The sequence below is a fragment of the Schistocerca piceifrons genome, chromosome X, assembly GCF_021461385.2.
Source record: "Schistocerca piceifrons isolate TAMUIC-IGC-003096 chromosome X, iqSchPice1.1, whole genome shotgun sequence".
Classification (NCBI taxonomy): Eukaryota; Metazoa; Arthropoda; class Insecta; order Orthoptera; family Acrididae; genus Schistocerca; species Schistocerca piceifrons.
Window position 1 is genome coordinate 275,517,527 of NC_060149.1, and position 25,058 is coordinate 275,542,584.

At 43.1% G+C, this 25,058-nt stretch overlaps 1 protein-coding gene across 2 annotated transcripts in view; it reads left to right on the forward strand.

Annotated features, from left to right (window-relative positions):
• The window catches only part of LOC124723015 (copper chaperone for superoxide dismutase), a 92,083-nt gene extending 85,377 nt beyond the window's left edge, over positions 1 to 6,706 (forward strand). For both annotated transcript variants that reach the window (XM_047248190.1, XM_047248191.1), the window contains exons 5-6: positions 74 to 255; positions 6,478 to 6,706. In XM_047248190.1, the coding sequence (XP_047104146.1) occupies positions 74 to 255; positions 6,478 to 6,616 (321 nt within the window). In that variant the 3' untranslated portion in view covers positions 6,617 to 6,706. The remainder of the gene's footprint in view (positions 1 to 73; positions 256 to 6,477) is intronic.
• The last annotated feature ends 18,352 nt before the right edge of the window (positions 6,707 to 25,058 follow it).

Consider the following 25,058-nt stretch of genomic DNA (forward strand, 5'->3'; position numbering starts at 1 on the left):
CAGGCACAAGGATAATACAGTTAACAAATGATTTTCAGTTAGTTTATTTATATAAACTATATTACTGTTTCAGCATGCTGGTGACCTAGGGAATATCAGTGCTAACAGTGAAGGCCGTGCTGTGTTTCGTTTCACTGACTCTGTACTTAAAGTGTCTGATGTAATTGGCCGATCTGTTGCTGTTACCGACTCTGAAGATGATCTTGGAAGAGGAAATAATGCAGGCTCATTAGAAGATGGCAACGCGGGAAGAAAGTAAGTGTAATCTGTATGTTGACATCATGTGTTGTAATTATATTTAAATAAAAAAATCAGATGTTTATGTATATGAGTGTAAACTTCCACAGACACTGTCAGTTTCACTAAAATGTTCTCAAGTATGTGAGCATGTTGTAGTGTTGGGTTGTTGACTGATGTTTTAGCTACTGTTGCATGTGGCCTTGATCAGCATGGTTTATTTACTGCTGAATCAAGGCAGTGTCAACTATTATATACTTGTACTTTATCCTGTCCTTATTGTCACTTGCTAAGGACAAAACAGAACCCTTCCTGAGACAATGAAAGCTGTATACCTGGGCCGGTGAAACATGTCACTTGGCAGCTCACGTGTGGTTGGCTACACTGCGATTGCGAGGCTGCAATAGCTGCCACCGCTCATGCTCATAACTCAGAAGTACGTTTTGTAAATGTAAGCTACAATCAATGTTTATACGTAAGTGCAACAAAGTACGTTATTCTAACAATGAAGAGAACGACAACAGAGACTAAGCGTTTGATAGAATATGAAACCGGTAAATAAAATACCCGAAGTTAATGACAATATCTATGAAAAGTCGTTCCAAATTGTTACAGTAATAGCTGCATGTAAAACGTCATATAATATTGTAAATCTAAGCATACCGAATAACACACTATCCGCACTCATAAAAAGAAATAAAGCAAAACAGGCATAGCCTACCCGATTGCAGAGAGAAAAAGAGTTAATTCTGTATACATTTACACTCACCAATTTACGATGTCAATGGCACTATTCCATCCAGTTCTCCTTCACTATCATTGGAATTGGCACCAAAACCATTGTTTTCATCATCATCATCATCATCATCATCATCAAGAGAAATCATTAATTGTTCGTTCTCATTTATAATGTCGTCTATAGTCTGTGCTTCTCGTATCAGTTTAGCAACATGATCCACTTTTATCCTCTATGAGGTAGCATCTACAGTAGCAGTCTTTCTGCTTCTGTTATAGTAAAAGTCTTGTTACTTCTAATGTACGCCTTGACTTCACTCCAAACCAATTCAATTGGATTAAAATGGTAGTGATAAGGCGGTAGCCTAATTACCAAGTGACAAGTGTCCCTGTTCACTTGCAATTTCATCTATGACTTGTTTAGGTGTCACAGGCTTATTTTGTTTCACGAGCGAGTATAACAGCAGCTTTGTCATGCTCCTGCCTGCAGCAATGTCTCTTGCCTGCAACCACCGCACCATAGTTCCTTTACGGTCACTAGTGGTGGGAGTTTTATCTAAAATCATGGAATGGTATGGTGCATTGCCCATCACAAAAACCGTCGGAACACTAAACTGGAGCAACAAATTTTTTAACCACTGTAGAAACCGTGGGTGGTCCATATCCTCATAATAGTCACCATTTTTTTGATTGACAAATTAGAAGTCCCTCAGGCACAAAGCCATTTGAAGATCCTGCATGGGCCACAATTAATCGGGATCCTCTTCCTGTTGGCTGATGACCGCTGCTATTCAGAGTATCATCTGTCCAGCCCTTCTCAACTGATTCTCCAGCATTGACCAAGGTTTTTTCTAAGCATATGTCCTTTCCTACAATTTTGTGTAAGAAAATGGTACGAGCTGCAACAACATGAGCTTTTTCTAGTAACAACTTTCGCCCATCTAACTTTTTAAAACAGAAGCCCATACTTTTCCCCCCTGAGAAAAGTTCACTTTCTTTTAAAGAAATTATCAACTTCACTATTGTGGGGTAATCTTTCCATTTATAGTATCTGTATATGTGCCGACAAATTGCATTGAATTGGAAAGACCCAATATCTGCAACACGACGAGGCTGCTTTTTTTTCTTGCCCAGGTACTTAAAAACACACTATTCCTTCCACAGGAGCTTTCTTCCACACTGTTTACTTCACTGTCTTGTAAGTCTTGAAGTAGTACTCCTTTCCTGAGTCCTAGAGTTTTTGAAGTATGCTCTAAAACTTTATCGACAAGAATCGAAGCATGCCCATAAACAGAAACAAATTCTTTTTCTTGTTCATAAAACTCATGCATCCTCTGTAGCAATTCCAAACCCTGACTATTTAATGGCACTCCACAGCACAACAGAGTGTCGCTTGGTGAACGACATAATTTTGGTGACATTGTTTAACAAACAAAAACTGTAGTTGAGGTGGTAACACAACACATTACAACAGCAGGCATTCGCACACTAACATACAATGTTTACATGGAAGCCGGCAACGTGGTAGCGTCGACACTGGAACTGACTTCTGTTCGGTGTTGTTATTGGTTCAGAAGATGTGGTGCCTCCCATTCCTCACTTGTTTGTTAGTTTTTGTTATGGTCTTCAGTCCAGAGACTGGTTTCATGCAGCTCTCCATGTTACTCTATCCTGTGCAAGCTTCTTCATCTCCCATTACCTACTGCAACCTACATCCTTCTAAATCTGCTTAGTGTATTCATCTCTTGATCTCCCTCTACGATTTTTACCTTCCATGCTGCCCTCCAATACTAAATTGGTGATCCCTTGATGCCTCAGAACATGTCCTACCATGGATTTTAATTCCTACTCTGAATTTTTCTTTTGTTTCCTTTACTGCTTGCTCAGTATACAGAGTGAATAACACCGGGGATATGCTACAACCCTTTCTCACTCCGCTCCCAACCACTGCTTCCCTTTCATGCCTCTTGACTCTTATAATTGCCATCTGATTTCTGCACAAATTGTAAATAGCCTTTTGCTCCCTGTATTTTACCCCTGCCACCTTCAGAATTTGAAGGAGAGTATTCCAGTCAGCAGTGTCAAAAGCTTTCTCTAAGTCTACAAATGCTAGAAATGTAGGTTTGCCTTTCCTTAGGGTAGTAGCTATGACAAGATGGTGTACTATGTAAATTTGGATGCTAAATACTGCTTGAAGTTATCTGTGCAAAAAGAGATTGTACTCCCTTAAGTTCCCCCCCCCCCTCCTCCTCCTCCTCCTCCTCCTCCTGCTCCTCTTTCTCCTCCTCCCCACACATCAGGTGCCAGCTGTGTGCCCGTTAACCACTATCTTGTAATTTGTGGGTATTGCTTTACCTGTGCCTAGTCATCTGGTGTCACATATTTTTGGAATCCTGTCAAGGACCTGTAGAATCCGTGCCAAGCAGAACCTCTGTTGTACTGTGTTTGAAAATTGGAACATGCTATTAAACAGGTGTCCATAATATTTTGGCTCATCAGTGTCCAGTTAAAGATCAGAACACACATCCCCAACCTCCTCCTGCTATAAATGTCAGCGACATATGACACATGGCTACCTGCTGCAACAGCCAAGGGATAAGTGATGTGTCAGTGATGTGTATCACCTGTATGTGTAATCAACACTATTTGTGTCTCCCCATTCACAAACGTATGCTACTCACATGCACAGATAGTGTGGAGGGATCTCTTATACAGTGGCTTAACTGAAGCATATTTGAGCCAATTCAGAATTTCACTGGTAAATGACTTATTACAGAAATAACTTAAGGTGTTACTAAATTCAAAAGAACACACTTTAATTTTGTTGATATTTTATCATAACCACTGGATTTTTTTATTTGGTATGTATCTTGGTAGTTTCTTAAAGGAAGTCATTTTCTTGTGTTAGCTGTTCTTTTGTTTTGAAGTAAGCACTTTATTTATTTATCATTTAGTAAAATTTACCCCTTCATGCATTATCAAGTTACAGCACAGTAAAAATTGTTATACTCACTATAGGTTATATTCCATACGTTAGTGTGTTGTGAAAGCAGCATGTGATGGTGTCCTTAATAAGAGTTTCATACAAATAAAAGAGTAGACTACACAGGAAAATGGGTGCTTGTAAGAAATTTACAGAACTTGTGGACCCATAGATAAAGGACACTTTTATGGTAGTCATCACTGCTTGTGCTGTAGTGAGAGTCATAGTTGTGTTACTGAAGTTACTTGTAAAGATTGGTCTCAGCTATTTCAAAACAACATTTACTGGACCTGACAAGCAATTGCAGTAGTTACCAAATTATAGTGCTTACCAGAAAGGTTTGCAATACTGCATACATTTATTAGCAAAATATAACCTACTCTTAAATTCTACACAGTCTTAATAACTAATGAATCAGTGAGAAACAGATAAGTATTGACAACATTTAAATATAAATTAACATATATCTTAACATCCACCAATTACAATAAGGAAATGCTATGCATAAGAACTTTGCGTGACTTGTAGTTTGTTCATGTTATGCACCATTTCCAAATTTATTATGAACTGTTGTGTGAGGGACACATTATTGTATTGTTCTTATCATTGTTCCTTCTTTAGATGTGCATCCATTTCACATCCAGTTTCATATCTATCAATGTAAAAAACACTTCTATGTATTAGCTATAGGGAATTGAAAATCACTGGCAAGAATTTGTGCAAGAAAGTTACGGATCTCTCTTTGTGAGGTTGTGTGCAGTTGTTCATAGAGGGCTATTGTTGAGTGTTCCTTTGACGGCCATACAGATGTCCTGAAAATGACATTCTTCTGAACATCTACCATCAGTGCTGCAGAATTAGCCTGCCCAGTCTCACATTTCTGAGTGCTGCTTCCAAATTTTGAACAAATATTGCAGGTATAGACCATGGCCACTCAAGAGATGAAGTTGCAGGCTTTTACAGACATCTTGTCTCTTGCTTTGCTACATTCATCCACTCACATTGCCATGTGTTCATTCTTTAGATTTTTATATTGTCTTTGCAGGATATCATGATGAATGTGATTTGAGAGGACAATAGTGAAACTGCTGTTTTTTATTGCCCCCCCCACCCCCCTGTATAAGAATTGTTATAATGTGATCATTGTCTGTGCTGCCAACCATCTGATCAAAGGGGTCTCACATCTTTTCCAGGTTAAGCTTTTGTTCAGGGGATATTTTCTCACATTAGACAGGTCTCTGTAAATACTGCATTATAATTGCTACTAGTCAAAATACCCAGTTGTAAATTTCACATGCCAATTTCTTACTGTAATTACTTTTCTTCTATGGAAAAACGTGTAACATATAGGCAGGTGCAAATTGACACATTTACCTACCAGAAGCCTGTTGGGCAATATCTTTAGTAACTACCATATCAAAATCCTATTGCAGAAAACTGGTCTGTATCTTAATAAAAGTTGGTCAAAGGAGTGCTAACTGAAATGTTGAAACTGCTGTAAATGTTACAAAACAAAGGAACATTGAATACTTCTGCCAACATTCAGGTATCCTATCAGCTCAGAGATGAGTTTATATAAATCATTATGTGAGTTGTGGTAGTTTCAGCTGCTTTTTCACATACTAATGTCTTAAGACCCTACAGGATACTCATCAGATTCTATAAATTGTTTTCATTCAGCTACTTTCTCTTTCAAGCCTTTAACAGATCAGTGTTAACACAAGGGAATAATAAATTCTTGCACACTATCCACTGCCATAATTGTGGAGTGTAGTATGCCTATCTGCTCTCATTGCACTTTGGAATCCTGGCTAAGCATATATTATTTAATGAATGTCTTGCTGGAGGGCATTTTTAGATGACAGTGGAAAGAACTTTTGTGTTTTGGTACTATAGTACTGGACCTACTTTTCCAAGCAGTTGTCATGAACTGAAGAGAAATAAGTTCTTTAAAAAAAAAATCTTAAACTAAAGCCATATCTTTTCATTCTGTCAGCTGGCGGCCTCTGTATTTATCCTAATGTACTCTTTTGTGAGAGTTCATCTTAAGGTGAACCTGCCTTAAGAACTGACAGCTATGTGAAACTGATGTAGATTCTTTTTTTTTATGAAAAACATGCTAGTCATAAACTATTTTTGTTCGTTCTTGATGAGACTTTGTGAGTGAAATGTGCTCGTTAGTCAATTAACGAATTTTTGTTTAGTCTTGATTTTCAGTAAATAAATTGTTATTGCAGGTGTTGCATTGAACACTGTAAAACTGATGAACTTTGATAATTGAAGGGTGTATTACATGTTGCACACCTGTAAAATAAATTCACAGTGATGCTAGGCTATTATGCTTACAAAACAAGTGGACCTGATGACTTTTTCATGTACAACTTTCAAGCAATCAAACTCTTTTGGTAATTGTGCAGTGGAAGGAGTAACCATAATTTATACTTGAATTAAATTTGAACTTTAGCAGTAAGAGAAAGTAACTTTAATTAGACTGTATAAATATTTTCTGTAAATTGTTGCAGGATTGCATGTGGAATTATTGCTCGTTCTGCTGGCCTGTTTGAAAATACAAAACGTATTTGTGCTTGTGATGGTGTAACTCTCTGGGATGAGAGGGATGTACCTCTGGCTGGACCTGGTCGTCGCACTGCTAAAGTTTAGGCTGTTCACATGTTTTGTGTGCATATGTATACATTTTGTAAATAATGGTTTTCTTGTGCATTTAAAATAAATTTGTTAATTTCTCTCTGATTTCAGTTTTTTTCATTCTGTTTCTCTTTTGCATGCCTCTGATACTGTGGATGTCCTTTCGGAGGTTTGGTTTATTCTGTATTGTTGGGACACAGTTCCTACATTAATGTTGTGAGGAAAGAAGGATCTAAGATAAATTGTAAAGAAATTTAATAATGTGTTGGTCACATGTGTGTAAATTATTTTCTGGTTGGTCGGCAAAAAATTAAGAGTCTGTATTATCATAAATATCTTAGAAGATTTCTTGGTTTGGTTGGTAAATTAAAAGGTGAAAGAGTTCCTCTGATACAAAAGAGGTGAGTTAACTTAAGGTGCACTACAGCCTACTAACTACACTGACACAAAAGAGCTGAGTTAACACTTACAACACGGTGCCCGTACGCCATACGGGCGCGGCCGCCCTGATGTTGGCGACGGCGTCTGTATACCGTATGGGCGAGCCTTTTATTCGGCTCCGTGAGCGCGTTTAGCGGGTCTCCGAAGCAGTTTCGTCAACTAATGTGGAGGTATTTCATTCTTCTTCTGCAAGAGGCAAGCACTTATCAGCTATCTCATCCTGGGAGCGGTTGTGAGCACTGCAAAGACGAAGTTACCTGCAGTTCATTCACAGGTGTTTACGATCATGAAAATATCGCAGAGCGAGTTGACAGAGGCAGAGATCTTAGATATTCTGTATGGAGGTGCAGGATGTGAAATTGACAATACTGACAAAGAGGATTCGTGCTCTCCAGACGAAAGTACAAGTGATGATTCAGGTATGTATATGTCTCAATTGTTTATAAAGTGGCTGGCCGCGGTGGTCTAGTGATTCTAGGCGCTCAGTCAGGAACCGCGCGACTACTACGGTCGCAGGTTCGAATCCTGCCTTGGGCATGGATGAGTGTGATGTCCTTAAGTTAGTTAGGTTTAAGTTGTTCTAAGTTCTAGGGGACTGATGACCACAAATGTTAAGTCCCATAGTGCTCAGAGCCATTTGAACCATTTTGTTTATAAAGTGAAGAGTTCATTGCCGCATTTTGTATTGTGATTAGTGTTCATTACTTCACTTAGTACCTCTTAGTACCAATCTTAGCATTATTTTTTTTTATGCAGACAGTGGTACAGACTATCAGTCACCGTCTGTGGTACCTGGTCGTGTGTGGCTCACTGAGCACAAAGAGCAAGACTGGTCGGAACTAGACGTTCAGCCAGTACTGCTGGATTTCCAGGAAGTAGTCGGCGTAGCATTGCATTTTTCAGATGCCACTGAGGAGATTCAATATTTTAGTTATTTCTTTGAAGACTACCTTATTCGGTTATCAAAAGTGAAACGAATCGGTACGCTGGTAACGTTATTACGGCAATGAAGTGCAAAGATAGCCTGAAAATAAACTCTGTTTGGCATAAATGTTCTGCAGTAAAATTGCAAGAGATTTACTGGTCTCTCAGTATTATTTTGCATATGTGCTTCGTCAAATTCCCGAAAATCAGTGATTATTGGTCAGCAGACCCGTTTTCGCAGACAGGATTTGCAAGTAAATTGTTGAGTCGCGACCGATTTTACACTACATTGTCGATGTTACACTTGAATGACAATGCTATGTTCATTAGCAGAGGCGAAGAAAAGCACAACCCACTTCATAAAGTGAGGCCTTTGTTTGATTTCTTTGTGAATAAAAGCAAAATTAGTTTTCTTCCAGGCATGAATCTGACAATAGATGAGGCAATGTGTCTCTTTCATGGTAGAACAAGCTTCGGAGTATACATGAAAAACAAATCCAATAAATATGGAATAAAGTTGTATGCTCTCTGCGATTCATCAACAGGTTATAGGCTAAACTGTGATGTATATACAGGTTCTGCAGGCAGTGCTGACAATAGTATCCAGGGCCTTGTAAAAAGGTTGTGTTCACTGTACTTTGGCAAAAGACATTGCATTTATATGGATAGGTACTACACCAGTCCATCTCTTTTGGACATGTTGTGGAAAAATAAAGCTCTTGGAGCGGGAACTGTAATGAAAAACAGGAAAGGTTTGCGACGAATATTCAAAACACTAAAACTAAAAAAAGGATAGTTTTTCAAAGGAAACATCATCTCTTGGCTGTGAAGTGGAAGTCGAAACGAGATGTTCTTTGTCTTTCCACAAAACATAAGTCTACCAGCACTACTATTCAACTGAGGGCCAGGGGTGGAATAGCAGAAATTTTAAAGCTAGACATTATTATTGATTACAATAAGAATAAAGCTGGGGTTGACAGAGCACATCAGTTCTCCAGCTATTATCCGTTTGCCTGAAAAACTTTGAAGTGGTGGAAAAAGCTGTTTTTCCACTTGTTTATCGCGTCAACTGTCAACAGCTTTATTTTATATAAAGAGAAGACTAGGAAGAATGTATCCCTAGTAGACTTTATTCGCAAAGTGGGGAAGAAATTGGCTGAGAAGGGCGGAAATATTTTTCAGCAACAAGCCGCTTCATCCTCACAAATTGAGATGGCATTTGCAAGGCAGTTTCCAGAGAAGGTCCCACCCACTACAGACAAGGTGAATACTACTAGGTATTGCAAAGTATGTTCAGACAGGGGGAAGAAAGAGATGGGTAAGCGCATGAGGAAGGAAAGTAGACGGTGGTGCAAGGACTGTGGCGTTGGCCTTTGCGTCCCACAGTGTTTCCAGAATTTTCACACAAAGGCTAACTACATCTGAACTATTAAAATACTCTAGTTTACAGGTACCTGCAGTTAAACAGTCCAGTTATAATTTTTTTAAAATTAGATACAGTAATAATGGCATTACTCAAGAGAGAGATCATGTAAAACTTTTTTATCCACGACATTTTCGTGTTTTCTTTTTTTTAATTATAACACCCATTTGTATTTTATATTGTAAAATAAACTTATATTCATGTAAAGCTCTTACTTTTCCTTTTAAATGATGCAAGAAACATATTCCTATCATTTTTCTGTTCTTTGCAATCTAACTTCAAACATCCATTGAATGTACCAGTTCACAGGCAAGTGCCGAGTGTAAAGAGGGCAGTGTTGAAAGTGTTAACCTGAGGTGCACTACAGCCTACTAACTACAGAGTAGTACACTATTACTAAGCAGAACAACCTGTAATATATCAACTGTGTTATGTAGTACTGTGTAAATGTTTCCTCTTTTACCTTTCATTTACTTTTATTTAAGGTCAATAGAAGGTGGTGGAACAATCTGGTGACAAAGCTCCTGTAGTTAATGTAGCTGGAAGTTAGATGGGGTTGTCATTTGGACATGAAATCAGAGAGCGACTAGAATGTTCTAGAACAATGTTTGCTTAGGTATGCCTTCCATGAGGTAGAAAGTGCACCTAACAGCTGTGTGAAATGGGGATCCTTGTATTGATCTGCTGTGTTATGTCTCAGTATATTATAAACGTAAAATAGCGCATAGTATTAAGAACTATTTATTTTAATAATGGAGGACAGAACCTAATGAACTTGTTTTTCCCTCTTTTAGATTTAGTAGGCATTCATTCATTTGCAAAATTGAGTATGTCTAATGTGACTAACGGAACAGGAGGATATGTCTTGTGGGGAGGGGTGCCAGTTCCCGTACTGATGTGCTCGCAACTACAAGTTGCTGCTGGACTGCCTTACATGAAGGTCTCATATATTAACATTTCGCTGCAAATGTTCATTTCAGCATTAAATTAGTACTTTCAAAGAACTTACTTTTTTTTACATTGCCCCGAGTGTCCTAAACAGCATCTGAATAGCGACAGGTTATTATTTTGTGCTAATTACCCAAAAGTAACATGTCATGTTGGAAGTGACCACCAACTGTGTGTGCAAGTACAATTACTGATTGTCAAAATCTTTAGTAAAACGATAGGTCCATGTTGTCCAGTCAAAATCCTGTTTTCACATAATGGGTGAGTGATTCCAGGACATGGCTTTGCAACTGAGAGAATTTCTGATTCTTCATTGTTCAATCATACAGATGTGCGAAGTATTAAGGTCTGGTCTTTTGGCACAGCTTTATGATGCTCAGATGAGCAATTCTTTGTTTTAGAATTATTGTCTAAAGTCCCATGTGGCAGTGGAAATTTCCTTATATACTATTTTACAATTTAAATCCTTACTAAATTCCAAAGTGTTTGTGGTAGTTTTTCTTGGGTCCTAAAAATGACTATCGTATGGATAGTTTTGTACTGACTACCTGTTTCATACTAAAGAAAATGATTAACATAACCGACTCAGGTATCATTAATGGCACGCAAAGGAAGGTGTTCACCAGGTACAGGTTTTTTGTGTATGCCCTCATCAAAATCAATAGGTGCCAAACACAACTGTACCTGTCAGTCTCCTGCTAATTTGAGATGCAGATTCAGAGTAGACTATGTGTTTCTTAATTAAAATTGATGATTCATTATAGTTTTGATCTTTTTATTTGTGGCTAACATCCTAGTGATTTATTAAGATTACTTCTAAAGCATGTAGTAATGATGGCAGAAGAGTAGGGTTATCCTTGAGTGCAGAATCAATGAGATCCTAATATGCCTGGGTTTGAGATGCTCACAGTATTCTGCAAACTGGAAGATTGTTGTTGGCAGGTTTTGTGGCGGTGTTCGTAGCGACAAACAATTCGCTGTAGAAATGGCTTACGAAGTCACCGCCACACTTTTAATAGCGGGCCGACCGGTCCGCTGGAACAGTGAACAGAAAGATGAACCCAAACACTCTGATTAAATAAAAGTCGGTACTTATCTTTAGTACGAAGATACAGAAATACAGTAGTGAACTCCGTGTCTACAGAAATCTGTCTAGTTCGAGTCGGAGCGGCTAGGTCAGCGTTGGCTGACAACAAACAACAACTCTGCTGCGATGAACTCACAACTGACTAGCAAGTACACAATTCGGTGGCGAGTATACAACTGAGCGGCGAATACAGAACTGTCCTAGCGCTCGCGACTCCAGCGCTTAAGAAGCCAGAAGCCAGCGGTGGCGCGCGCAGACTTGCGGCGATTTGCTGTCTCGCTGGCGCTGCTTATGCGGACGGCGTCCGGACTTTGATGCTGCCAACCTTTTGGCAGCGGGCGCAGTTGGCATTACTGGCTAGGATATAACACTCCTCCCCCCCAAATTGCCGCACCGTTGTTGAATAATGACGTGGTGAGCGTCGACGGCGGGGGAGGGGTCTGGCCGCAGGCGTAGCAGAAGAGACCGGGGCGGAGACTGTTGTCGGTGGCAGTCCCCGGTCCGCACCCCAGCATTGGCTGCGCGGGGCCTCGGGAAACACCGACTGAAAACCGAGGTCAGGGTGCACGCCTGTGACCACGGGCGCAGCTTCTGGTACTGGACGCGACGGGGCGTCGGGACCCACGAAGAGAGGCAGCGTCTCCTGACGCTGCGTCGACGGCTGCTGAGTGGGCGCCGGACAAGGCGCTGCGGTGTCATACTCCTTGGGGGTGCCCAAGGAAAGCGGCTGCAGGACAGGCTGCACAGCCACCGCTTGGGATGGCGGCCCGGCTGAGGGGTCGACGTCCATCTGCTCCGAAGGCGGTGGCGACTGAAGAGGGACCGCAGGCGCCGGAGCGACCACCTGGGGCGCTCCCGGATGAAGCTGCGCGGGAGGCATCAACGGGACGGGCTGTCGGCGTGGTAGCGGCGACGGCTGGTGCTGCTGCCCTGGGGGCGGCAGCGAAATCGGAAGGCGCGGCTGGAACCCGCCGCGGACCAAATCTGTGGACAAAGAACGAGCGGCAGAATCCGGGCGACCAGCGCGGCGCAACTGGTTCTGATGCCTCCTGTGCACCCCAGTAGCACCTTGAACAGTATAAAAACCGCGACCCTGGACATTTATCACGGTACCACGTTCCCAACGACGGCGACCGTGATAAACTCTGAAAAAAACGGCGTCGTTGCGCTGAAAACGCGTGCGATGCTCAGAAGCGGCGGGTCGATCCGGGGGGTGCAACAACCGTAGGAGGGTGCGATGACGACAACCGTGGAGAAGCTCCGCAGGCGAAGGGCCGTCGCGTGGCGTGGTCCGGTACGACGATAGGAACGTGATGAGGGCCTGCTGACAAGAGTGCGTAGCACGAAGGCGGTCCATATGATCCTTGAATGTGCGTACAAAACGTTCCGCTGCACCATTCGATGGAGGGTGGAATGGCGGAGTAAGAACATGGCGAATGCCATTGGCAGAACAAAAACTTTCAAATTCAGCAGAGGTAAAATGTGGACCATTGTCAGAGACTAAAACTTCTGGAAGACCCTCAATACAAAAAATGGAAGTCAACGCCTGTATAGTTTGTGCAGACGTTGTAGACTGCATGGGCACAACAAACGGAAAATTACTAAATGCATCTATCACGATGAGCCAACGAGAATTCCAATATGGACCAGCGAAATCAATATGTACTCGCTGCCAGGGACCGGCAGGGCGTGCCCACTCAAAATAGCGTTGAGGCGGAGCAGCTTGGTGTTCGGCACACGTCGAACAATCTGTAGACATCTGCGTAATCTGCCTATCAATGCCGATCCATGTACAATGACGGCGGGCAATCTGCTTGGTGCGGACCACTCCCCAATGACCTTGGTGCAACAAGTCGAGGACCTTGGATTGGAGCACTTGGGGAACCACTACACGAAGCTGGTCATTCTCGGTGCGTAACAGCAAAACTCCGTGCGAAACAGACAACAGATGACGTTGCGGATAATAGCGACGAACCACAGGATCCGATATGTCCTTTGCCTTGGACGGCCAACCACGTTGAACAAAACGTAATAGCAAACTCAGATGAGGATCCGTAGCTGTCTCACGTGCCACCTGATGATAATCAATCGGAAAATCCCGGAGGGATTGATGCTCATCGGCGTCAATCTGATGGCAAGAGTCGTCAGAGGAATCAAAGACATCATCCGCAGCAATCGGCAATCTAGAAAGCGCGTCAGCGTTTGCATGCTGAGCTGTAGGGCGATACAGTATCTCATACTGGTATTGTGATAACAAAAGAGCCCAACGTTGTAGTCTCTGAGCTGTCCGCTGAGGAACTGGTTTAGACGGATGAAACAGTGACGTCAGGGGCTTGTGATCTGTTACTAAATAGAATGGTCTACCATAGAGGTAGTGATGGAATTTTGTGACACCGAACACAATAGCCAACGCTTCCTTGTCCAATTGGCTATAATTACACTGAGCTTTGTTTAGCAATTTAGATGCGAACGCAATAGGACGTTCGGTGTTACCGACTCGGTGAGACAACACAGCACCGAGGCCGAAAGAAGAGGCATCACAAGCTAACACCAGAGGCTTGTTAGGGTTGTAATGGACCAGACAACGATCATTCAATAAAGCCTCTTTAAGCTGCTGAAAGGCTGATTGGCAATCAGCTGACCACACAAACGGAACATTCTTACGGCGGAGACGATGCAACGGTGCAGCAATCTGTGATGCATTAGGTATAAACCTAATATAATACGTCAATTTGCCAAGAACTGCTTGCAATTCATGCAGATTGCGAGGGGCGGGCAAATCACGAATAGCTGCTAAATGTGACTGGGAGGGATGAATGCCTTGAGCATTAATAACATGTCCCAGATACTCCATCTCCGTAAGGAAAAATGAACATTTATCGATGTTGCAACGTAGGCCTGCCTGAGACAACACTTTAAACAAACACTCCAAATTACAGAAATGTTCAGCAGGCGTCCGACCGGACACAACAATATCGTCTAAATAGTTGCAACACGATGGCACATTAGCCAGAAGTTGTGACAAAAAACGCTGAAAAACAGCTGGAGCTGACGCACAACCAAAAGGCAAACGCAGAAAACGGAACAACCCCAACGACGTGTTTATGACAAAATACTGTTGTGATTGCTCGTCGAGGGGCAATTGCAAATATGCTTCACGGAGATCAATTTTGGAAAAGAAACGAGCTTCCCCTAACTTATCCATCAGCTCGTCCGGTCTAGGCAAAGGAAAAGACTCAATGACAGTGTGAGGATTAACTGTCGACTTAAAATCAGCACACAAACGTAACTTGCCAGACGGTTTCTTTATAATAACTAAGGGAGAAGCCCACTGGCTCGCTGAAACGGGTTGAATAACACTGTTGTTTTGCCAACGACGAAGTTCATCTTCTACAGGTGCCCGGAGGGCGTGAGGCACTGGACGAGCACGACAAAATCGAGGCTGAGCATTATCTTTTAACGTAATGTGAGCGGCAAAGTTCGCAGCACAACCTAGTTCGTCTTTAAATATGTCACTGTATCGTTTACACAAATCGGTTATGGTGTCTTGAGGAACAACAACAGAATTAATTTGCAACACATTGTCTTGGATAGACAGGCCAAACAAGTCAAAACAGTCTAATCCGAAAATGTTTACACTGTCTGTAGCGCGGAGCACTGTGAATGAAACTGTTTTTGTATTGCCACGGAATGTGGCTGGCACGCTACATACACCTAACACAGGAATTTGTTCTCCACTATAAGTAGCCAAAGAATGTTTTGCCGCTGAAAGTTTAGGGCGGCCGATAGCCGCATACGTAGCACTATTTATGAGAGTCACAGACGCACCAGTGTCTAAGTGAAAATTGAAGGTCTTATCCTGGATGCGTAGCTTCACAAATAGTTTATTACACTGTCTCTGGATCGGTGCAGTGGAGGCGGAAGACACAAAATCAGCGCGTTTAGCGCGTGTTCGCTGCTTACGACAACTCGTGGGTTGGGCGGGTGGAACAACAACTCCCGCTTCACTTGCAGTCTGTACATTACTTTTTACAGCGTTTGAATTACGCTTGGGTCGCATAGCAGAGGGCTGGGTGGGTGGCTTATTGCGAACAAGTTTATTACCCACACGAACCGTGGAAGAGTCTTTAAACACGACCTTCTGGGCGGGCTGGCTTTGAAGAACATGAATATCCATGGGCTGGGCAGCACTAGAATTGTTCTTGCGTTTACGCAAACAAACAGTCTGGATGTGTCCTTTCCTTTGACAAAAGTGACAAACCGCGTTTCTCAACGGGCAACGTTCACGAGGATGAGCAAGAACACACTTAGGGCAAGACTTAACTCTATCATTTTGCACACGCGGCTGACGAATGTGTTTAACATGACGCGGCCGGCTAGTGTTTACAGTCTGACTCTGCCGGCGGGGCCGCGGGCGTGACATAACTTGCTTAGCACAGGCAATTTGAGAAATACATGGCTGATCTAACTCACACTCAGCATAGTCAAAAGTATCTTGGGCTTCAATGATGTTCATCACAGTCTCTAATGACGGGTCAGGCAACTTTAAGATAGCAGCACGAATACCAGAATCTGCAATGTTTTGAGTAATAGCGTCTCGTAACATGACATCACTGTAGGAAGCTCCACACACACAATTAAATCGGCACTGACGGGTGAGGCCCCGTAAATCTGTTAACCACTGTTTATTAGATTGATGTGGCAGTTTCTTTAATCTGAAGAACTTGAATCTGGCTGCTGCCACATGAACTCGCGACTCGAAATACTCAGCAAGCTTGTTAACAACAACGTCATAGTCTAAAGCTTCTGGCTGGGATTCCGGGAACAACTTACAAAGTAGTCGATAGACTTCCACGCCTGCAGTGGAAATTAAATAAAGCTGCCGCTCAGTACCTGTGATTTTGTAGACTGTCATGTGCGCCTGCAACTGCGCGAAATATTCTCGCCATTCTTCTCTTGATGCATCAAAAGCACGGAAAGGTGGTGCTGCCTGTGCTTGTTCCTTTTGTGTTGGAGGATTAGCCGCTTGTTTGGCGATTGCTTCCACCAGACTTTGTATTTGCTGACTCTGTAACAAGATCAACTGTTGTAAGTCGGCAGACATAGTGAACACAAATTAAACCAGCCCCCAAAATTTTATCGCTATAATTAGTATAACCAGAAACAAGTTGAACCAGCCCTGCACACGAGTTCGGAAGTCCTCGTCGCCAGTTTTGTGGCGGTGTTCGTAGCGACAAACAATTCGCTGTAGAAATGGCTTACGAAGTCACCGCCACACTTTTAATAGCGGGCCGACCGGTCCGCTGGAACAGTGAACAGAAAGATGAACCCAAACACTCTGATTAAATAAAAGTCGGTACTTATCTTTATTACGAAGATACAGAAATACAGTAGTGAACTCCGTGTCTACAGAAATCTGTCTAGTTCGAGTCGGAGCGGCTAGGTCAGCGTCGGCTGACGACAAACAACAACTCTGCTGCGATGAACACACAACTGACTAGCAAGTACACAATTCGGTGGCGAGTATACAACTGAGCGGCGAATACAGAACTGTCCTAGCGCTCGCGACTCCAGCGCTTAAGAAGCCAGAAGCCAGCGGTGGCGCGCGCAGACTTGCGGCGATTTGCTGTCTCGCTGGCGCTGCTTATGCGGACGGCGTCCGGACTTTGATGCTGCCAACCTTTTGGCAGCGGGCGCGGTTGGCATTACTGGCTAGGATATAACAGCAGGCAGCCTGCCCTGACTTATAGTATGGCACCTATGCACTCAAGGAACTGGATACTGACCTCTTACAGATATAAATTATAACTGTTTCAGGTTTAGGTGTTACATAAAGAGAGGCATTCTTCCAGTTACAGCAATAAGAAGCTGCAGTTAATTAATATTTTCAGCATTCCGCCGAGCCTGCTACTTACCAAACCCAAAATTTTTTGGTGTGACAAATATACCGGGTGATCAAAAAGTCAGTATAAATTTGAAAACTGAATAAATCATGGAATAATGTAGATAGAGAGGTATAAATTGATACACATGCTTGGAATGACATGGGGTTTTATTAGAACAAAAAAAAAAAAATACAAAAGTTCAAAAAATGTCCGAAAAATGGCGCTTCATCTGATCAGAATAGCAATAATTAGCATAACAAAGTAAGACAAAGCAAAGATGATGTTCTTTACAGGAAATGCTCAATATGTCCACCATCATTCCTCAACAATAGCTGTAGTCAAGGAATAATGTTGTGAACAGCACTATAAAGCATGTCCGGAGTTATGATGAGGCATTGGCGTCGGATGTTGTCTTTCAGCATCCCTAGAGATGTTGGTCGATCATGATACACTTGCGACTTCAGGTAACCCCAAAGCCAATAACCACACAGACTGAGGTCTGGGGACCTGGGAGGCCAAGCATGACGAAAGTTGCAGCTGAGCACACAATCATCACCAAACAACGCGCGCAAGAGGTCTTTCACGCATCTAACAATGTGGGGTGGAGCGCCATCCTGCATAAACATCGTATGTTCCAGCGGGTGTTTATCAGCCAGGCTGGGGATGATGCAATTCTGTAACATATTGGCGTACCTCTCACCTGTTACGGTAGCAGTTACAAAACCAGAATCACGCATTTCCTCGAAGAAAAAAGGCCCGATAATGGTAGATGTGGTAAATCCAACCCATACCGTGACTTTCACGTCGTGCAATGGAGTTTCCACGACAGTTCTAGGATTTTCAGTAGCCCAAATTCTGCAGTTGTGGGCGTTGACAGACCCTCGGAGCGTGAAATGTGCTTCGTTGGTCCACAACACGTTACTCAACCAATCGTCATCTTTTGCCATCTTTTGAAACGCCCACACCGCAAATGCCCTCCGCTTCACTAAATCACCAGGTAACAGTTCAAGGTGCCGATGGATTTTGTACGGATAGCATCGGAGGGTACGCCTAAGTGCCAACCAAACAGTAGTGTATGGAATGCCGGTGCGACGTGCGACTGCACGAGTGCTGACTTCCCCATGCATAGACGAACCCGCTACAGTCTCCATTTCTTCCTGAACTGTCAGCAGCATTACGCCTTGTGCTCGGTTGGCCACTAGGTGGTCTGTCGTCTAAACAACCCATGGCTTCGAACTTTGAAATCATTCTTGCCACAGCTGCATTTGTCAATGGACCTTTAACCGTTCGAATCCCCTTCCTATGGCAATAGGATCATAACGCTGAACTAGCACAGTCCCCATTCTGGTAATACAGCTTCACTGAAAGTGCCTTTTTGGGTAACGCCAACGTGCTGCGACTGCTGGCGCATCTGATTCTCTCTCTCATTACAGCTCCTTTTATACACGATTGTCATGCGCACTCACTGACATTTTGCTGTCCAGCGCCATCTGTCGGACATTTTGTGAACCTTTTTTTTCCCTCCTAATAAAACCCCAACCCCATGTCATTCCAAGCATGTGTGTCAATTTTTACCTCTCTATCTACATTATTCCGTGGTTTATTAAGTTTTCAAATTTATACTGACTTTTTGATCACCCGGTAAATATCCTTCACATTAATTTTGTAGGATATGTTTAACAGTGGGGCAATGTGAACTGTCAGTATATAAGCCTTCTGTGTGGCCCTTAATTGTTGGATACAGTCTTTTGGTAGCTCTTGTTGTAGTCGTGTTGGTTTAATTTGATGATGATAATTATTGCATGGTGTATAAACAATGATTTAGGTGATAGTTCACCACTCAGCTTTGAGACAAAAGTGCGTAGTGGTGGATAAGTACAGGGTGTTTCAAAAAAGACCTTACAACTTTAAAAATTCATATAAAATTATTGAAATAAGATATATAGATGGGTTTAGTGTTATTTTGTAGGGAAACACATCAAGTTTTTTCACCTTAAATTAAAGATTTTGTATGTGGCTTCCATTGGTTATCCTGCACACATCCCATCGGAAGTCAATTTCTTCCCAAACTCGCTGTGGCATTGCAGATGTGACTTGCTCAGTGGTGGTAGAAATTCTTGCTCTAAGGTCAGATAGAGAAGCCAGCACAAGAGGTACAAACACGATATCCTTGATGAACCCCCATTTAAAAAAAAAAAAAAAAAAAATATCGAGTCATGTCCGGTCTGGGGAACATTGGGGCCATGCAGTTGGCACATCATGGTCAATCCATTTGCCTGAAAAGTGGTCACTATCACTAACATGTTGCAGTGTTTGATGTGGATTTTAACTGCCCCAAATCCTAGAGTTACATATGTGTGTTAACCTTCGACTTAAGTGAAAAGTTGACGACTCATCAGAAAAGATGACTTTGTCCAAGAAATGTTCATCCTTGTATAATCGATTGAACATATCTACCCAGAAGTTCTTGGCAGCAATCTTATCAGTGTCTTTTACTGCTTGTTCGATCATCGGTCCGTATGGTTTCTCAACACACGCCAAATAGTCGTATGTGGAATTTGCAGTTTGAGAGATGCACGGCGGGTCGATTTCGTAGGGCTGTTGACAAAAAATTGTCTCACTCACTAAACATTGTTGTTAGATCTGCTTTGATGACCTGATGATTTCCCATCTTACCGAGTACTCTGTTTCTACAAAACATTTATGCCACTCATAAATTGTAGGCCTACTAGGAAGGATCTTTAGCATACTTTGTATGGAAATTATGCTGAACTGTGGTCACTGACTTTGATTCTTCAAACCAAAACACAGCTAGCACGCTCCGGTCCAGTGAAGACAGTCGTATTTAATCCAATAGCCCTCCTTACTTTGTGATTCTGTACTAGTGAACCACTCGAGACAAAACTGGATGTCTTTCCCTACAAATTGATATTACAATCGCCTCTGTAGGCACTAAGAATTAAGTTATATGAATTTTCAAAGTTATAAATTCCTATTTGAAACATCCTGTACTTAAAAAGTTATGGTATGAAGTTTAATCAGATTGGTAGATACCCAACTTCCGATGCCATTACATGACTGACTTTTTGTGTGTGTACCTGTCACTCAGTGCTTCATCTTAAAGACAAGGGAAATCTTTCTGTGCAGTCATTTTTTGGACAATAGTAAGAATAGTAGTCTAAAGGTTCAGGGTTTAATTTCTAGTAACTTCCATAATTTTCTTCTGTTTCTTAATTTTACTCTCACCTCAGGCAATACTTTGTACATAAAAAACGAGAAGTAACACTTTGATTCAAATTCTGTATAAAGTGAAGGCTATCCAGAAGCGCTTGTTTGATCTGCTTCTTGAGTTCAATGAAGATGAGGTCATGCCTCTTGCAATAAAGACATGTGCAACAAGATACTTTGATCATTACACACTTTTCAAAATGAATGCTTTATTTTTGTGCTAACAAATATCAGCATGTTGTTTCTTCTCATAGGTCTGTTCTCATGGAAAAAGGACAGTTTTTCTATGGTAATGCATACATAAACATTTTACCTTTAGGCTGACTTTCAGAATGTAGAATGATTGTGAATGGCAGTGCAAGGGAGGTCTCATCGCAAAGTTGTTAATGCTGGACAAATGAATTATGACTACATATACAAGGTTTATTACAAATGACTGAAGCGATTTCACAGCTCTACAATAACTTTATTATTTGAGATATTTTCACAATGCTTTGCACACACATACAAAAACTCAAAAAGTTTTTTTAGGCATTCACAAATGTTCGATAAGTGCCCCTTTAGTGATTCGGCAGACATCAAGCCGATAATCAAGTTCCTCCCACACTCGGCGCAGCATGTCCCCATCAATGAGTTCGAAAGCATCATTGATGCGAGCTCGCAGTTCTGGCACGTTTCTTGGTAGAGGAGGTTTAAACACTGAATCTTTCACATAACCCCACAGAAAGAAATCGCATTGGGTTAAGTCGGGAGAGCGTGGAGGCCATGACATGAATTGCTGATCATGATCTTCACCACGGCCGATCCATCGGTTTTCCAATCTCCTGTTTAAGAAATGCCGAACATCATGATGGAAGTGCGGTGGAGCACCATCCTGTTGAAAGATGAAGTTGGTGCTGTCGGTCTCCAGTTGTGGCATGAACCAATTTTCCAGCATGTCCAGATACACGTGTCCTGTAACATTTTTTTCGCAGAAGAACTTTAAAGCGTGAGATTGCACAAAACACGTTAACTTTTGGTGAATTGCGAATTGCTGCATGAATGCGTGAGGATTCTCTACCGCCCAGATTCGCACATTGTGTCTGTTCACTTCACCATTAAGAAAAAATGTTGCTTCATCACTGAAAACAAGTTTCGCACTGAACGCATCCTCTTCGATGAGCTGTTGCAACTGCGCCGAAAATTCAAAGCGTTTGACTTTGTCATCGGGTGTCAGGGCTTGTAACAATTGTAAACGGTAAGACTTCTGCTTTAGCTTTTTCCGTAAGATTTTCCAAACCGTCGGCTGTGGTACGTTTAGCTCCCTGCTTGCTTTATTCGTCGACTTCCGCGGGCTACGCGTTAAACTTGCCCGCACGCTTTCAACCGTTTCTTCACTCACTGCAGGCCGACCCGTTGATTTCCCCTTACAGAGGCATCCAGAAGCTTTAAACTGCGCATACCATCGCCGAATGGAGTTAGCAGTTGGTGGATCTTTGTTGAACTTCGTCCTGAAGTGTCGTTGCACTGTTATGACTGACTGATGTGAGTGCATTTCAAGCACGACATACGCTTTCTCGGCTACTGTCGCCATTTTGTCTCACTGCACTCTCAAGCGCTCTGGCGGCAGAAACCTGAAGTGCGGCTTCAGCCGAACAAAACTTTATGAGTTTTTCTACGTATCTGTAGTGTGACGTGACCATATGTCAATGAATGGAGCTACAGTGAATTTATGAAATCGCTTCAATCATTTGTAATAGCCCTGTAGCAGCATGGACATTAGCTGTGTGACTGAACAAATTTTTGTAGCCTTGGGATACTTAATGTAGGTCAGAGGAGTAGTGGTCCATCACAGTCTCCCCCTGTGGGTGTGGGGGTAAGAATAGGCCCAAGGTATTCCTGCGTGTTGTAAGAGGCGACTAAAAGGAGTCTCACAAGTTTCGACCTTTATGTGATGGTCCCCTGTAGGGTTTGACCTCCATTCGTCAAAATTTTTCTGAAGAGCGTGCCAATTGGGGAAGGGTGCCTTACATAGTGCATCGTGCCTTGAGACCTGTAGCCTATTTTCTGGTTGTCACATTGCAATCCCGCTCATTCTCCATCTCTTGGGTGAGGACACCTTCCTGGGTGCGTTTTCCATGATGCACTATGCAGTGTTGCTTTCTGTGCTGACGATGACCATGGACTTGTTTGCACCTGATATCCAGCACATTAGCCAGTCCATTGTGGTGGGGCCGACATGTACCCTGTTGGTTGTAACCCCCTGACAATACAGGGATCACTCTGCTGATGCCTGTGCCGTTAACTCCCCACGTATGCCAGGGAGTAGATGCCTGTCAACTTGGGGCCTTGGGACTCCCGGCAATGGCCATCCATCTGCCAGGTGGCCTTTGCTGCAGCTGGGTTTCGCCCATGGGGAGACCCCCTGGTCGTAGTGGGTGGCATCACGGCAAATGACGTGCGATGAAGCATACCACGTCATCACTTGCTGGTGATCAAACACCAGCAGTCTCTAAGCGTTCTAAGTCTCAGTACAATACATGGAAGTATGACCCTAAATCATTCCCCTCCCTGGCCGCACCATGGGAGGAATGCCAGGCTAAGGATAGCAGCGAACCTTATTCACCCTGGTACCTCGTATGTATGAGAACTGATGGGGACTCCTTTGTTTCGATGAAGCCACAGTTTTATGTAGACCATTTAGAGGACAAGTTTGGGGAGGTGGAGGGCTTGTCCAAAATGCGGTCAGGAACAGTCTTGATAAAAACAGCATCCTCTGCCCAGTCACGGGCATTACTCACTTGTGACAAGCTGGGGATGTTTCTGTTACCATCACACCACATAAGAGCTTAAATATGGTCCAGGGTATTATATTCCATTGGGACCTTATTTTGCAGTCTGATGACGAGCTGCGTGCCAACGTAGAGTGACGAAGCGTTCATTTTGTCCAGAGTGTCCATCGGGGTCCGAGGGATAATCACTTTGCCACCGGTGCCTTCATCTTGGCCTTCGAGGGTGGCACATTACCCGAGAAGGTCAAGGTGATGGTATACCGTTGTGATGTGAAGTGATATATCCCTCCCCCGATGCGGTGCCTTAAGTGCTGAAAGTTCGGCCACATGTCTTCCCGCTGTACTTCCGGTGTCAAATGTCGAGATTGTCGTCATCCATCACATCCCAATACTCCATGTGTTCCGCCTCCCGTCTGCGTCAACTGTGGAGAATATCATTCCCCTTGCTTGCTAGACTAGAGGATTTTACAGCGCGAAAGGAAAATCGTGGAGTACAAGACTCTGGACTGACTGACCTACACTGAGACTAAGAGGAAATTTGAGTGTCTACATCCTGTGGCTATGACCTCCTCTTACGCCGCCACTACGAGAACAGTTGTAGCCCCATCCGTTCCGTGAGGGTGGGGAGCGCTTCCCTCCTTGTTGCACCCACACACCCACACCACCTACCTCGGGAGCGCTGCCCCCCCCCCCCCCCCCCCCAACCATTGGGGACACCCGTCCCCACTTCTCAGCCAGAGAAGCCTAAATCTTCTTTGGCACCTCTCACTAGGAAGGGTCCCTTGAATCACTCCCTTTCCAGATTTCTGCTAATGGAAAATATGACTCCCGCCAGGGGCTGAAGTGCTCAGAAGTAGCTGGTTGTAGGGCTTCATGATCATCCTCAGTCCCGGAGACTGAATCACTCAAGCCCTCCCAACCAGAGAAACCCAAGGAGCAGCAAGAGAAATCCAAAAAGGAGACACCAAGACCAAGGGACTTGTGGTGGTACCCACACCACCGCTACCTACAAGCTTTGCTTCTGGGGATGAGGTGGAAATTCTGGCGTCCACTGAGGACCTAGATCTCGCCAGACCCTCAGACACCATGGATACAGAATGCTCAGGCAATAAATCGGTGGCAGCAGGTAAACCTGAGGCGTAAACTGCCTCATTGAATGTTTCATGCCTTCCCAGCATCATGATCACGTCATCCTCCAGTGTAGCTGCAGCAGTTTATTCCACCGCCCGGCTGAGCTACGGCAACTGTTAAGCTTTACACCTGCTTTCTGCATTGCCCTCCAGGAAACCTGGTTCCCGGCAATGCAGAACCCTGCCCTCTGCGGCTATAAGGGATATTACAGGAACCGTAGCGACTATAATAGAGTGTCAGGTGGAGTTTGCGTTTATGTACTAAACTCAGTATGCAGTGAACCTATGCCCCTTCAAACCCCTCTTGAAGCTGTGGCTGTCAGGGTAAGGACGACACAGGAAATAACTGTCTGCAATGTGTATCTTCCTCCAGATGGTGCAGTACCCCTGAATGCATTGCCTGCACTGATTGATCAACTCCCTAAACCTTTCCTGCTTTTGGGAGATTTTTAACACCCATAACACCTTGTCGGGTGGCACTGTGCTTACTGGATAAGGCAGAGATGTCGAAAATTTACCGTTACAACTCAACCTCTGCCTCTTAAATACAGGTGCTCCCACAGTGACACATTTCAGTGTGGCACATAGCACATATTTGGCCATTGATCTCTTGGTTTGCA